Consider the following 14921-nt stretch of genomic DNA (forward strand, 5'->3'; position numbering starts at 1 on the left):
GGTGCCATAGTCACCACCGGAGCTTGCTTCTGTTTAATGTTATCGTGTTTGACACAACGTGACAATACTTAGTGGCAAATCATCACGACATTACGACACCTCAACTAACAAACTTCCACAAACGCGTTTTGGCACGACATGACAATCACGAGTCACAATGCATAGCGAATCGTCCACATCCCTGCCAGCAAGGCCGTCGGCAACGCATCTTCGGCCACTGCACACCAAACAAACAGGAGTACATGACGGTACTCCGTCGACACTGTTGACTTGGTCAAGCTCTCTCGGCTTTCCAATCTACGAGCCTGTGGCTCTACAGGCATTCGTGGAACTCGTTTCTTACATCTCTGTCGAACGAGGCGAGGCCTTGTGCATCCAAGACACGACGCACGGTGGCTTTATCGAGGCACGGATGGATGGAACCGAGCTGGCTGCCGGCAACTGGTCCATTGTTCATTATAATGGAAACTGTGATAACGATCTGCCTACAGACTTTTCCATCGGACCAGGAAAGGTAAGCGTGACAATTTCTAGACACAGCCAATCGTAGCAATTTACGGATCTTGGGTTTTGGACAGCGCACGCTGATATAAAATCATTCTAGGCCATACAACTGCATATCACCTCTGATGGAAAGGTGCAGATAGCTGCACATTCTCATATCATCCCGCAACCCGCTCTGCTGTCACTGGGCCAAACGCTGCAAGATATTCTTATGCGACGGCACGGCACTGAAAATATTGAGGATAGCGACCACCGTAACGAGAATGAAAACAACAAGACGGGCCCTATGAACACGCCTTGGACGCAACCATCTTTATTGAATTGGCCTCCAAGACAATGTCCTGTTGAACTGTGGCCCGGAGAGAGCGCACTAAAGCTACAGTACGGAAGCACTGCCCGTAATGCGAAGCCGGTGCTGTTGCATTCGTGGTTCGAGCGGATGGCACGGGACATCCCACATCGAATTGCCATTGACTTTTTGACCGACCTGGAGTCTGGCACACGCTTGCAATTCACATACCAGCAGGTCTCCAACTGTGCCAACGCGCTAGCATCAGAGCTCATTCGTTTGGCAGCAGCCAGCGGGGACCACCGTGAAGTCCAGATTATTGCCGTGGCCGTAGGGCCATGTCCAGAGCTGTACGTTGGTTACCTCGCCGCTCTCAAGGCCGGTCTCGCATTCTGCCCGCTTCCAGTGGATGCACCAAAGGAAAGGCAGGAGGCACTCTTGGCTGATTTGAAGCCAGTGGCCATTCTTATACGGGACAAAATGCCCATCGATACAGCTCTGGTACAGGTCAATGTGAGCGACTTTTTGTCTGGTTGTGATGAGAAAACAGTCCCCCAACGCTCTCTGCTAGATAGACCCTCGGCATCCGATACTAGTGCTGCCTACATCATATACACGTCTGGTACGACAGGGCTCCCCAAAGGTGTCGTTGTTAGTCACCGATCAGCCGCTTGTACAGTGAGTGCCCTCAGTCAGCATTACGGCTTCTCTCCCTCGGCAAAAATTACAGAAGACGGCAGAACGTGGCGCTGGTTCCAAGGTGCCGCGCCCACCTTTGATATCTCGCTCTTCGAGATTTTCTGGACACTAAGCACTGGATCGACGCTGTGTTGTGCTCCGCGACATCTGACCATGCAGAACATCGATGCCGTTCTGTCAACTTTACAAGCCAATATCACCAATGTTACGCCGAGCTTTGCCAGTCTCATTAGCCCCTCTGTTTTGACTGGGCTCATGGTCGGTGGCGAGACTCTCAACGCACGCCTTCTACAAAACTATGCGCAGCACAACCCCGACATACCCCCTTCCGAGCACGAGGTCAGAAAGACTTGCGACCTCCCCAGAGGTATCTTCAATGGATATGGACCAACAGAAGTAGCCATGTACTCACTGGCCCAGCCGCACGTTCCGGCAGACCAACGTGGATCTGTCATTGGCTCACCGCTGGCAACGTGTGGCATACTGATTGTTGAAGCAAATCGTCATGACCTCATTCCTATACCCCGGGGCGGTGTAGGTGAACTAGTTCTCACTGGCCCGCAAGTCAGTATGGCAGGATACCTGAATCGCCCCGACGAAACTCGTGCGGCCTTTGTGGACGACCAAAAATGGGGCCGAGCGTACCGCACTGGCGACCGTGCTCGCATAGTCTGGAACGATGTAGGCGAGCCTGTCGTGGAATTTCTTGGCCGCTTCTCGGATGCGCAGGTGAAACTCAGCGGACGCCGTGTGGAACTGGGCGAGATCGAGAGCGTCCTGGCAAGCAAGGCGGACGGTGTCCAGCAAACGCTTTCTTGTGTCTGGATGCCGCAGGGAGAAAGTAGCACAAACGAATCCTTGGGCTCCGAAAGGGTAGTGAATCTGGTCGTGGTGGACCATACAACTGGCCTTGATTTTGCCATTGTTAGTGCCAATTGCGCCGAGGCTGCAAGGCAGCATTTGCCGGACTACATGAGACCATTTCGCATCCTTGAGGTCGCTGACCTGCCTCGCTCCGCATCAGGGAAAGTAGATCGCAGAGCTGCTTCCGCCTACGTGGAAATTGCTTTACGGCAGCCGACCGCAACTGGTACAGGCGCATCTCAGGGGCAGACCGCTGTCGACGACTTGGACTACCCCAAGTATGCTCATGTGGAAGCTGAGCTAGTCAAGATTCTCTCATCCCTAATCGGTGGGGACGAATACCATCCTCTGTTAACTGCCACGACAAAGCTTGCTTTGGTTGGCATTGATAGCCTCCGGGCCATGCGGCTATTGCGCGAGATCCGGAACCGCAACTTTGGACAAGATGACTCAGAAAGATCAATCCACTTTGAACTGCAACCATCACTGTCTCTGCTTCTTGACCCAGAGGCCAGTATCCGTTCGGTATTTTTTGGGTCCGCTTCAATTTCTTCTCGCTTACGCCAAAGGCAAATGGCAGCGCAGCAGAGATTGGAGATGTTTGCTATTCGACATACAGCTGCGTCTTTGGAGAAACTGAGTTCAATGTCAGAGGACAACGTGGAAATGGTGCTGCCAATGACAAGTACAGCCAGCCAATTGGCTGTGAGCTTTGCCATGGACAGTCGAAACTATATTAGCAGCACCGTCCTCCGACTGCAACCGGGTGTGTCAATGGACTCTTTCGAGGTCGCTGTTCGCACCGTCCTGAGTCGGCATGATGTCTACCGCAGTATTATCGTGCCATGCAGTGACGACATGTCACCATTTGCACAAGTCGTGCTGACTCCCTTGGCATGGAAGAGATCGGAAGGCCACCGTACCCGGGTTGTGCGCAGGCGTGGCACTGGAAATACACAATACTGGCTTCGGATCGCCCAAGAGAATATGGATTTTGACGCACAGAAGCTGTATTATGTGCAGCTGGTTGAACCCGACGCAGGCAAAATCGACAGGGGGCTTGTCATCATCTCCATTGCTCACTGCCTCTGTGACGGTGCATCCGTTAAGGTTCTGCTCAGCGACATTGCACGAGAGTACGCCGGACTCGAACCCCTGCAGCGACACTCTTTGCGGGATTCGGTGCTCGACTGGGCCCAGAATCTAGACATAGACACGGACCGCTACTGGCAAGACTCTTTGCGAGACTGGGAGACCGATAGCTTCCATGCCCTGAGTGGCGACAATGTCAAGGCAACGGTAGATCAGCAGTCGCTGCTAGCTGAGTACCCAAGCAGCATTTCATGGCCTGCTCTAGAAGTTAAGAGCCGCAACTTGGGTGCCTCGCCGCTGGCCATCTTGCAAGCAGCCTGGTCACTGCTGCTCGGGGTCTGGTCAGAGGCGAACAAAGGAGAAATTGTTTTTGGGAGTGTCTTGTCAGGTCAACACGAAGCATTCGAAGCGCCCACATTCTCCGTTGTACCATGCCGTGTTGCACTGCCAGAGAACCAAACACTGGGAGCGTTACTGGTCAGCCTTGTTGACACTGCAAGGTTTATGCAAAGCCATCGCCACATGTCCTTTGGACTGTTTCGAGCGCTGCCTTATAATACGGCTCTAGCACTTCAGGCCTACGGAACCGAGACTGAGGCAGATGTTCCCTGGACGGTGGTTACGCACGCGCCTATCCGCTATGACTTGGATGTGTTTGCAGAGGTAGTACCTGAGGGTGATGCACTTCTGTTCAAGGTCACATACCATGACAATGTTTTGTCTGAGACGAGCGCCCGGGTCATTGTGCACCAGTTCGCTGCACTCACAGAAACGCTACTGGACGCCGGGCCAAATGACCTGGCACAGAGTTTATTGGCACGACTCCCACACAGACTTCTGTCAGTGGAAGGCTCGATTCCAATTCCAACAGATCACAGCGAGAACCAAGAGCGCATCGACGTCCTCCACGCCCAATTCGAGTCCCAGGCCGCCAGCACACCAGATCTGTTGGCGCTGAGTTTCTACACGTCACTGGACGCTCCACCAATCAATATGACATACGCAGAACTCGATTCCCGTGCCAACGGCTTGGCCAATATTATCCGGCTCGAAGATGCCGATATCATCCCCATCTGTATGCATCGCAGCATCGAGCTATATGTGTCGATCCTGGCCATCCTTAAAGCTGGGTCCGCATGGTCGCCTATTGACGAGACATCGCCAGTTCAAAGACGCACATCGCTCATTTCTCGGACAAAAGGCAAGGTACTGTTGACCACGAGGAGCTCTTTCCCCCTAGTGGAGCCATGTCTCTCCCACGAGAGTCTGGCCGACGTGCGTGTCATCTTCGTCGATGATTACGCCGGTCATGCGGCAAAAGACAGGCCGATGCCACGGAAGTCTGTTGCCTCTCGCTCTAGGCATTCGTCGTTTAGCTCAATTACCGGGCAAGACCTGGCATACCTTCTGTGGACGTCGGGTACCACAGGTGAGCCCAAGGGTGTCATGATTCAACACCGTGCGGCCGCTAACGCCATGCGTGATTTGCAAGTGCGTGTTGAGCATGATGTTGCAGGTGGCCCGATTCGAACGCTCCAGCTGTCGGCCTACAGCTTCGACGTGTTTGTACAGGACCTCTTCTACACGTGGGGATTGGCCGGCAGCGTCATCAGTGGTACTCGGGAGCTTGTCTTGGGCACGTTCTCTGAGTTTGTCAAGACTGCGGCTCCCACACATGCACATCTAACGCCGTCATTTGGTGCTAGCATTGATGTCCGTGACCTGGCAGGATCTACACTTCGCGTTGTCACATTTATTGGAGAGAAGTTGACAGAGGACGTTGCCGACGCGTGGGCTGCTCCAGAAATCACCACAAAGGCATACAACACCTATGGGCCAGCGGAAAATGCCGTCGTATCAACTATGCGCCAGTTTTCTGGCAAGAGCCGCGACCGCGCCAAGGCTTCCAATGTTGGGTTCCCGTTAACGCCTTGCACGGCATATGTGGTGCGTGAAGTGTTCACCTCGCCAAACGATGAAAGATCCAATACCGCCAAGAAATGGGAGCTTGTGCCCCGGTACGGCGTTGGCGAGCTGGCTCTTGGTGGTGTGCAGCTCGGAATGGGCTATTTAAACGATGAGACAAAGACGGCCAAGTCGTTTATCCACGGTGGTCCGCAAATCGGCGAACGCATTTACTTAACAGGCGACATGGTGCGGCTCAACGACCACGGCTTCGAGTTTCTCGGTCGCAACGACGATCTGATTAAGATAAGTGGCATTCGCATCGAGCTCAGTGAGATCAGTGCGGCCTGTGCCCTTGTCAAGGAGGAAGAACCTGCCGTAGAACATGTCGAGACGCTATATCTGCCACGGCCCAACGGTGACGCTAGCCACAAAGTCATTGTTAGTTTTGTGTCAGTCAAAGAGACATTGGACTACTCTCTTGACACCACCCGCATCCGCCGCAGGGTTTTTAAAAAGGCACGCGAAGTTTTACCAGCCCACATGGTCCCTGGCCATGTTGCCGTCCTGGACTCAACGATGCCGCGTACGGCGTCCAACAAAGTCGATCGCAGGGAACTGCAATCCATTTACAGCAACTCTGATTTGAATGGTCTTGCGGGAGTGTCTGCAGAGATCAAAGATGGCGCACTTTGGCGCAAGGAGCAACTGCCCATTGTGGAGGCTGTCATGGATAATTTGGCTGTACCTAAGCAACCGTTGCAGACACTGAACCCAGATGACAGTCTCGCTGGTCACGGAGTCAGTTCTCTACAGATCACAAAACTAGCCTGGGCGCTGCGACGGAGCTTGAAGTGTGACATACGCGTGCTCGAACTCATGCGTTGCCAGACCATGGGCGAGCTTGTTGACGTGGTGCTAGTGTCCATGACAAATGGCGAAGTCGGTGAAATGGCCAACACTGAGACCACAAATGTTGGTACATGTACCACCTGGTTTTCTGTGTTAAGAGACGAGCTCACTCAGAACCTGTATGGCACCCTCAGACCCTCAAATACTTCGTACATTTTGCCCACAACTCCCGTCCAAGAAGCTCTTCTTGTCGAGACAATGATTGAGCCCGGGGCTTATTGGTCGCATCGTCTTTTCACACTCAAGCGCCTTGGTCTTGCGGATATGAGCCATCTCCGTGCCGCATGGGAGGCGGCAACCAAGCGCTTCGACATCCTTCGGACCGCTTTTGTTCCTTTATCTCAGTTGTCTCCAAAAGACACAGATAGTATCAGCGCAGCCGAGTGGGCCCGGACACGTGGCGTCCATGCCACCGTGCTTCAGGTTGTACTCCACGACACTGAAGTTGACTGGACTGAAATCAGTGACACGGTCGACGTTGAAGGCTGTTTGGCATCACATGCACGCGAAATACAGACCCGTCTCTCGCCACTCTGTGGTGATTGCGCGCGGCCGCCATGGGCACTTGTCTATGCCCCAGCCACCATGACGCTCATGTTAAGTATGCACCACTCACTCTACGATGGTGAGTCTTCGAAGATGCTCCTGGATGTTGTAACACAGTTGTACCGGGACCCGTCAGCGGATACGGGCCGTTCCGGACTTCCCCTTTTGCAGATGTCACGTGGTCTAGAAGTGGGGCTCGTGCCGTCCGTCATGCAGCGACAGGACGCGTCCGCTGCTTGGGCTGAGCACCTCAGCGGCCTTATCGAGACGGACGGTGCCGTAAACGCCCCATTTCCTGATCTGACAGGCTCACGCCAACTTCCACTACATGCAATCTTGTCAGCGAAGACTGTCATCCCCTTCAACCTTTTATCTCCTGCGTCCCCTGCGCCAGACGTCGGCACACCAGACTTGTCGCGCCTTCTGCTGTCGGCGTTTGGCTGTGTTCTAGCGGCCATTCTGGAGCTCAAGACCGTCGTTCTTGGGCAAACCGTGTCTCAGCGTATTCTACATACCGACCTTCAGCATGTTGTAGGCCCCGCCATTGCGACCATCCCGGTGGCCATCCGATCATGTGCGGCTAGCGCACTGGCCCTCTGGGCTGAGATGGCCCGCGATGCTTCCTCCCTCGGTGCACTTGCACATCACTTGCACCCAGTCGATATCAAAAAGATGGTCAATAAGGGCAGTGAGAACGCATCTGAGCCATTCCCGGCACTTTTCGTCTACCACCCTGCAGCAGGATATGCCGACAAGGACAATAATAGCGTCGAACATCTGTTCTATGAAGTCGGCGTGGCACTCCCCCTAAAGGTCGAGCATCCCTTAGCTCTCAATATCTTTGAAGGCGATGGTACCATTGAGTTGACGGGCGATGCTCGCCGAATCTCACAATCCATGCTGGATCTTCTCCTAGTCCAAATTGTCGACCAAGCCAGCGCAATGCTGGCCCATCCTGGGATACCGCTGTCACGGCTCGCCAACCACCTGGACCGCGCCCTGGTGTCGATTGTGGGTGAGCCACGTACACTTGTGGGCTCTGTAATCGCACGGAACCCGGCCGAACTTGTCACCAAACAGGCAACAGACCACCCAGACTGGGTAGCTATTGAGGAGATCTTCCTTGGCGAAGATGATTCACTTTCCACTGCGGCCACCACATTCGGCGAATTGGAGATTCTTGTCAACGCTATCAGTTCTCGCCTCATAGCGCTTACTAGTGCTGCAGCTGGGGATGTCGTGGCCGTGTATCTTGAGCGCGACACCACATCTCTTGCAGCGATTTTGGCTATTTTCAAGCTCAACTATGTCTACTTACCCATTGATGGCGACCTCCCACTTGAACGCAAACGGCTTTTGATACGCGATGCAAATGCCAAAGTCGTTGTCACTACAGAGACGTTGGTGAGGGATCTGGAACTGGACAACGAGCAGAACAAAGTACCTGCGGTGTTTCTTCTTCCAGAGGGCAACAGTGGCCTGGCCACCATTCAGTCATGGGCCAGTCATTCACAAGAAACTGATGCAATCCCCACCACCACGTCAGACGATGGCGGCTACCTTTTGTACACGTCTGGCTCCACGGGTCAGCCGAAGGGGGTGCGGGTCGCCAATGAGAGCCTTTTGCATTTCGTTGCCGCCATGACACAACGCCTCACTGAAGCCAACTCCGAGATGGCACGCCTCGGCGGCAGAGGCAAATTCCTCAATGTGGCCTCCCGTGCGTTTGATACACATCTGACTACCATGTTCGCGCCCTGGCACCTTGGCTTCAGCTCCGTCATCGGAAAGGACCGCAACGGTATTTTTGCCAACTTGCAACACGTCATAAACACTGTCGGCATCACGAACATGGGCACCGTACCGTCAGTTCTGCTGCGACTTGGCCTGCAATTGTCGGATGTGCCGTCGATTCGTGTGATGACCTTTGGCGGCGAAAAGGCATCGCATGCCCTCTTCGACCAATTGCGTGGCGGTGATGACAGCGGAGACGGGTCAAACGCTGCCTTGATGAACTTTTACGGCCCAACCGAGGCAACTGTGGGTTGCTTGAGCCATGTCATCGGACACCATTCCAACGCACGCAACCTCGGCCTTCCGCTACCAGGCCTAGAGGCACTTCTCCTTGTATCCAACAATGACAGCGACGAGCAGGTTGTAGCTCGAAGGGGCCAGCCTGGAGAATTCTGTATTTCCGGACCACAGGTTGCTGTGGGTTATCTGAATCGCCCCGACGAAAATGCCCGCAGCTTCCAAGATACCTCCCTGTTGGATATCAATGGCACAAAAAAGCGTATTTACCGTACGGGTGACATCATGCGCATGATGCACGATAGCACCGTTGAGTTCCTTGGTCGTCGTGATCAGCAAACAAAGATCCGCGGCCAGCGCTTTGAGATTGGCGAGGTTGAGGAACACATCAAAAAGGCCATCGCTGACCAAGGCCCTTTTGATGTTACAGCCGCCGTGGTGGACCAACGGCTCATCGGCCTCGTGGCACGAAAAATTGATTCTCTCTTCAAAGCAGAGCGCGACGCTCCGGCCGAGATTCTCTCCCCCCCACCGAGCCAGGCACACCGAGACGTACTGATCGCCGCCGAGAAGGCTTGCCAGAGGGCCCTTCCTGCGTATATGGTGCCGGAAATGATGTGGCTGTCCAAAATACCTTTCCTTGCGGCCTCGGGAAAGCTTGACACAAAACACATTGAGAATCTGGTGCGAAATTCCGATACCGTTCTGGACAGCGGAATTCAATGCCCAAGGATTTCAACTGCCGCCGATTGTCCGTCTGGTACCCTTTCAGGACCGGAAAAAGAAGTTCTCTCTGCCCTTACAGAAGTATTAGATGGACTAAACAACACCTGTGTGTCTTCATCCAGCAACCTTCGCAGCCTCGGAATCGACAGTTTGTCGGGTGTGCATCTGCTGTCGGTACTCAAGCGCCGTGGCTTTGTGAATGTCATGCTCACTGATATTATCTCTCCATCGCAATCCCTTCACTCACTTTCTCGGAAATTCAACTCTCCCGCAACATCCAACGGCAGCAGAGAAACCCAACCGTCGTCGTCTGAGCGGGCCTTCTCATCCAGCGCTAGTGGCAGTTTGCATGTCGAGGAACTGACTCTTGATGATCTTGGTCCGAGTGCCAGCCACATTGTTCCGTCCAACATTGCCGCAATTCTCCCATGCCTACCTCTACAATCAGTACTGATATCTCTGTCTCTGAATTGGCTGTACAGTGGACATGCCAGCCAGGTTATAACTGATGGAAGACAAGTCCCTTACGTGACCCGGTTTAACTACCAGCTGGCACCTGGAACTAACATTACGGCATGGAAGCAGGCAGCTGGAGAGATTGCTTCATCAGAAGCCATTCTCCGCACCTGTTTTGTTCAACGTGACCGAGACGGAAAATACTTTCAGGTTGTGTTGACCTCCACACCTTCTCCATTTGATATAGAAGGCAGCCAAATCGAAAATGACGAATGCACTACCTTGGTCGAGCACTTGGGATCCCGGCCTCCCTTTCGCCTCCGTGTTGAAGAGAGTGGCCTTGTGACGCTACTGATTCATCACGCCCTGTATGATGGAGCCGCCATTGTCGCCCTCAAGAACAAGATTGAACAGGCTTATCATGCCATCACCAGTGGCATTCCAGTAACTGCCAGTCGGGACGACAGCTTGACAGCTCTCAGATACCTCGCCAGCCACCTCGACCTCCCTAGCCACCACATGCATTCGGCTAGAGTCACCTGGCAGGCCAAACTAGCTGGCATCTCGCCCTGCCGAGTTGAATGTCACTCGCTTGTGTCCAATCAGTCTTCTAAACATGACACTGCTCGCGCGACTCGGCTCCTCAGCTTCACAGTGTCCGAGCTGAAGACAAAACTGCAGTCTGTCTCTCTTCCATCAGCATTCCAGCTGGCCACTGTCCTTGTTCTGGCTAGCTTAACGCCCGGCTCTTCTTCTATTGTCTACGGCTACACTACATCTTTCCGCACACTGCTTCCCCAAGTTGCTGAAGACATGGACAGCCTTGTGGGACCTTGTATCAATACGGTGGTGCATGCTTTGTTGATAACGGACCCTGGAGAGACACTGCGGCACCTTGCGGCTCGTGTTGAGCAGAACCATGCAGACGTCAGTCAAGGAGATATGCCATTTATCACCGCAGACCAAATCCAGCGATGGGCCGGCGTCGACGAGAAGCTTTTTGATAGCCTCCTAACTGTCAATTTTATTGACGACACCTCCGACGATGCCTCCGCGCCAGCGATCATGCGTGCTCTTCCAGCAAACGCAATGACAGATATGGCCTTGGCCATCGACGTTGAGATCCACTCGGAGGGGCGAATCGAATTACTATTAGCGTCCGGAGGAGTCTTGGATAAGACACAGCTTGACCATGCAGGTCGTCTATTCGAGATTGTGGTGGAGAATGCCGCCAGAAATGACGCCACTGTTGACCAATTTGTGCCAGTCAATGCAGGATCAGCCACTGAGAATAACGATTCACAAATTACCAATCCCAAAACCATTTCGATCGCCGCCTCTGTTCAAAATGGAACTCAGTACACCCAGTCGTCTCTTGGCTCCGTCCGTTCTGTTGCTTGTCGACTACTTCACCTGTCCGAAGAAGACGTCCCGTTGGAGGCCTCTCTATATCGACTCGGCCTCGATTCCATCAACGTGCTACCTTTTGTCAAGATGTTGAACAAGTTGGAGGGAACTAAGATCACTCCCAATGCCGTTTTGAGCTCACGCACCTTACAAGGCGTTGCTTCTCTTGTTTGCGCTACCAGGAACCAAGGCGCAAGTCTAAAATCCGAGGACAATGACGTCGTTCCCGTTGTCGATATGGGTCCTGACTTTGAAGATACTTTGCACGAAGTGGCCCGCGATCTCCTCTTTGTTGCTACACCGCTCCAGGAAGGCATGCTTAGCGCGTCACTCGCTCTTGCCGATCAAGCTTACACATACACGCACAGCAAGCAGATATCTGCGTCTGCGTGTCAACTGGACGCACCGGCGTTTTCACATTTTTTCGATGCTGTACGAGACACAGTGCTCTCTTGTGAGATTCTCCGTACCCGGTTTATATTGACAGACAACCAAAATACGCCATGGGTCGGCATCGTCTCGTCGACCCAAGTGAGTGATCTTGTGGATTGGCAGGTCTCAGCTTCCGGTATCATCCGACTGCACATCCATCACGCACTCTACGATGCCAACTCCATCCGCGCTCTATGGCGTCTTCTTAGTGAGAATTATGCACACCACTTATCGGGCACCATTGCAAAAGCCGAGAAACAGCGGCCGTTCCTCTACCGCCCCTTTGCAAAGCAAGTCTACGTGGCCCAACGGACCGCAGTTGCATTTTGGGTAAACACTGTTCAGGATTACAACTATGTTCCGGTGGTGGTGTCCAGTGATGGCGTGACTTTTACACAACAGCGACATGCATCGTCGTCCTTTCATTTTATTGTGGGCACTGACATTCTATCTGCCCTCCAAACGACCTGCCGCAAAGCCAACGTAGCTCTCAAGACAGCACTACAGCTTTCATGGGCCAAGGTTCTTTGTGAGCGACTCTACAGCCACGTCGATATGGTCTTTGGGGAGGTGATCACGACAACCAGCGACGATGTAACTATCACCGGAGATGAGGCTGTAGTCATGGGTCCAACTATCAACACAATTCCCATGCGTCTTCGGCTTGGCCCTAACGTGAATATCGCAGACGCGCTGTCACAGTTGCAACGCCTTGGCGACCAGGCTCGTGGACCGAATGGCATGGCGTCTCTACGTGAAGTGCAGACAGCCTGGCGATCGTCGAGATCTGATGGGATCGATACGTCTGCCGGTCTGTTCCAGAGTTTATTTGTGTTTGATGGCGATGTCTCCGTGGACACATCATCAGCCACTGCCGACGAACAATATATTCTACCTGTTGGCACCGATGCGCAGACTGTCCCTAGTAATACTGAAAAGGAGCCAATGTACGACGACTACCCCTTCATTTCAAGCTTCCGAATTCATGACGGCGTTCTCCATGGTGCGTTGCGTACTAAGGTTAGCGAAGATGCCACGCAGCGCCTTGGCAGCCAGTTAGCAGCCGCACTTCACTACTTGGCATCGGCCAGCTTACATTCCGTGGCCCTGGATCCTGATATCTCTACGAGTTTCCCAACCATGGTGAATGGACATGGATGCAGTGGGAGCCAGAGACATGGTTCGGACGTGAACGTGGACATAAAAGGGTCAACTGAACTTGCAGAGTCGGTTTTGCAGCTGGCAATGAAGGTTGTCGGCTCACGCATCCGCGGCAAGGTTGGATATGCCACCAAGCTCATCAATGTCGGACTGGACTCGATCTCGGCCATCCGCTTCTCAAATATGCTCAAGAAAAACTTTAACGTCCACGTCAGCGTATTTGATATCATGAAAGGCGCCAGTATCGAGAGTATCGTCCGAGAGCACTCGGCTATCGAAAATTACACCGAGGATGAAAGTCAGCAGCTTCCGTCACCACTGCCAGAGAGACAAGTAATCAAAGACGAACCGCTCGCAAAGTCATTGGCTGCAGAAATCCTTGGCCTTCAGTCCGTCGATCAAATCCAGTCTGTGCTTCCTGTTCTTGCCGGCCAAAAGCACACACTCCAGCACTGGTTGCACAGTGGCAAGCGGTTTTTCGAGGCGCCTTGGGTGTACCGCGTCTCTGATGGCAAGTCCATCAGCGTGGAAAAAGCTGCGAATGCTTGGACGTCACTTTGCTGCGCGCATGATATTTTGCGAACCACGATTGTTGCCCCTCAGAACAGCATTGTCCCTGGTCTGGTCCAGGTGACGTTCAACACAACCATGTCTCCAGCAGCTCGCTTCACCACTCTGCGTGACGACAAGGTCACAATTAAGAGTCTAGTTGAGACGTACGTGCGCGAGACCAACAATTTGCCGTCCGATCTCCGTTCTCCTCCATCCCGTCTGTCCTTTCTCGAAGCAGCAGATGGCCAGGCCATAGTTTTCCGTATGCACCACTCTCTTTACGATGCATGGAGCATCAAGATGATACTGGGTGATCTTCTCCGTCTGTTTGATGGAGTCCCATCTCTATCAACGCAGCCGTCGCTTCGGTTTGCTATGCATGAAATATTTCGTTTCCGCAGTTTCACTGCAGAGCAGGCATACTGGAAACGCTATCTTTCTGGTTCTCAGGACACCATCATCCGGCCAACTGCATTGTCGTCGACCACCGTCTCCACAGCTCCTCTGGGCTTCCATTTCAGGGCCAGCTACCCAGACGTTGCTTCTACGAGCGCCACCGCAAACAGAATGCAAACGTCCTCAGCGATCATTGCGTCCTATGCGTGTGCCCTGGGCCAAATTACTGATCGCGTTCGGCCTACATTCGGCGTGAACTACTCTGCCCGTTCACTCTCATCACCTGATGGCGCTCAAACTTTAGAGCTCACCGATAAGACCATACCCACAATGGCAGTGGTCCCCGTAAGCATCGATTTGAAAGGAGACCTGCAGCCACTCCGAGCAGTTCAAGACCATCTAGCCGCGTTAACCAAGTTTGCGCAGGCGGACGACCTCCACATGTTGGCTGCTCCATACAACACACACATCAACATTCTCTTTTCTGGCGCTGACAAGGACACTTCAACAAATGGCAATGCCCAGGGATGCAACCAAGGTCTCCAGCGATATCATCTTGGTGAGCCCCTTGCATCGGAATATTTCACGACGACTGTGGCACACAGTGATATACAATCTACGGTGGAAAGCGTTGATACATCGTGGCTTGCACCAGAAAATATCTACCTTAATGTCGTTGTTCGCAGTGGGAGCATTAGTGTTGATGTCAGTTGTGACGAGGACCTCGCGAGAGGTGATGGCAATTTGATTGTTAGCATAGTCGACGCGTTTGCTGCTACATTGTCTGACATGATTGCACAGACTTAGGCAAGGGGCGTTTTCTTCTTTTCTTTTTTGGTCATTGAATGTATTTTCCTTCTACATTTTGTCGGTGTGTTTAGATCCCATCGTACAAATCATGTACGTCTTCTTTCATCTAAGTTCTGTCCACAAACAAAAATTCAAAAAA

The 14921-nt window shown here is 53.0% G+C and overlaps 1 protein-coding gene across 1 annotated transcript; it reads left to right on the forward strand.

Annotated features, from left to right (window-relative positions):
* Positions 1-157: 157 nt before the first annotated feature.
* On the forward strand, positions 158-14779 carry SPSK_05802 (uncharacterized protein; the record flags this gene model as incomplete). Its single annotated transcript, XM_016732513.1, has 2 exons — positions 158-514; positions 605-14779. 2 exons carry the CDS (start codon positions 158-160, stop codon positions 14777-14779), a joined length of 14532 nt encoding a protein of 4843 aa, XP_016591724.1.
* Positions 14780-14921: the final 142 nt, after the last annotated feature.

Source organism: Sporothrix schenckii (assembly GCF_000961545.1).
Source record: "Sporothrix schenckii 1099-18 chromosome Unknown Cont38, whole genome shotgun sequence".
NCBI classification, from domain to species: domain Eukaryota; kingdom Fungi; phylum Ascomycota; class Sordariomycetes; order Ophiostomatales; family Ophiostomataceae; genus Sporothrix; species Sporothrix schenckii.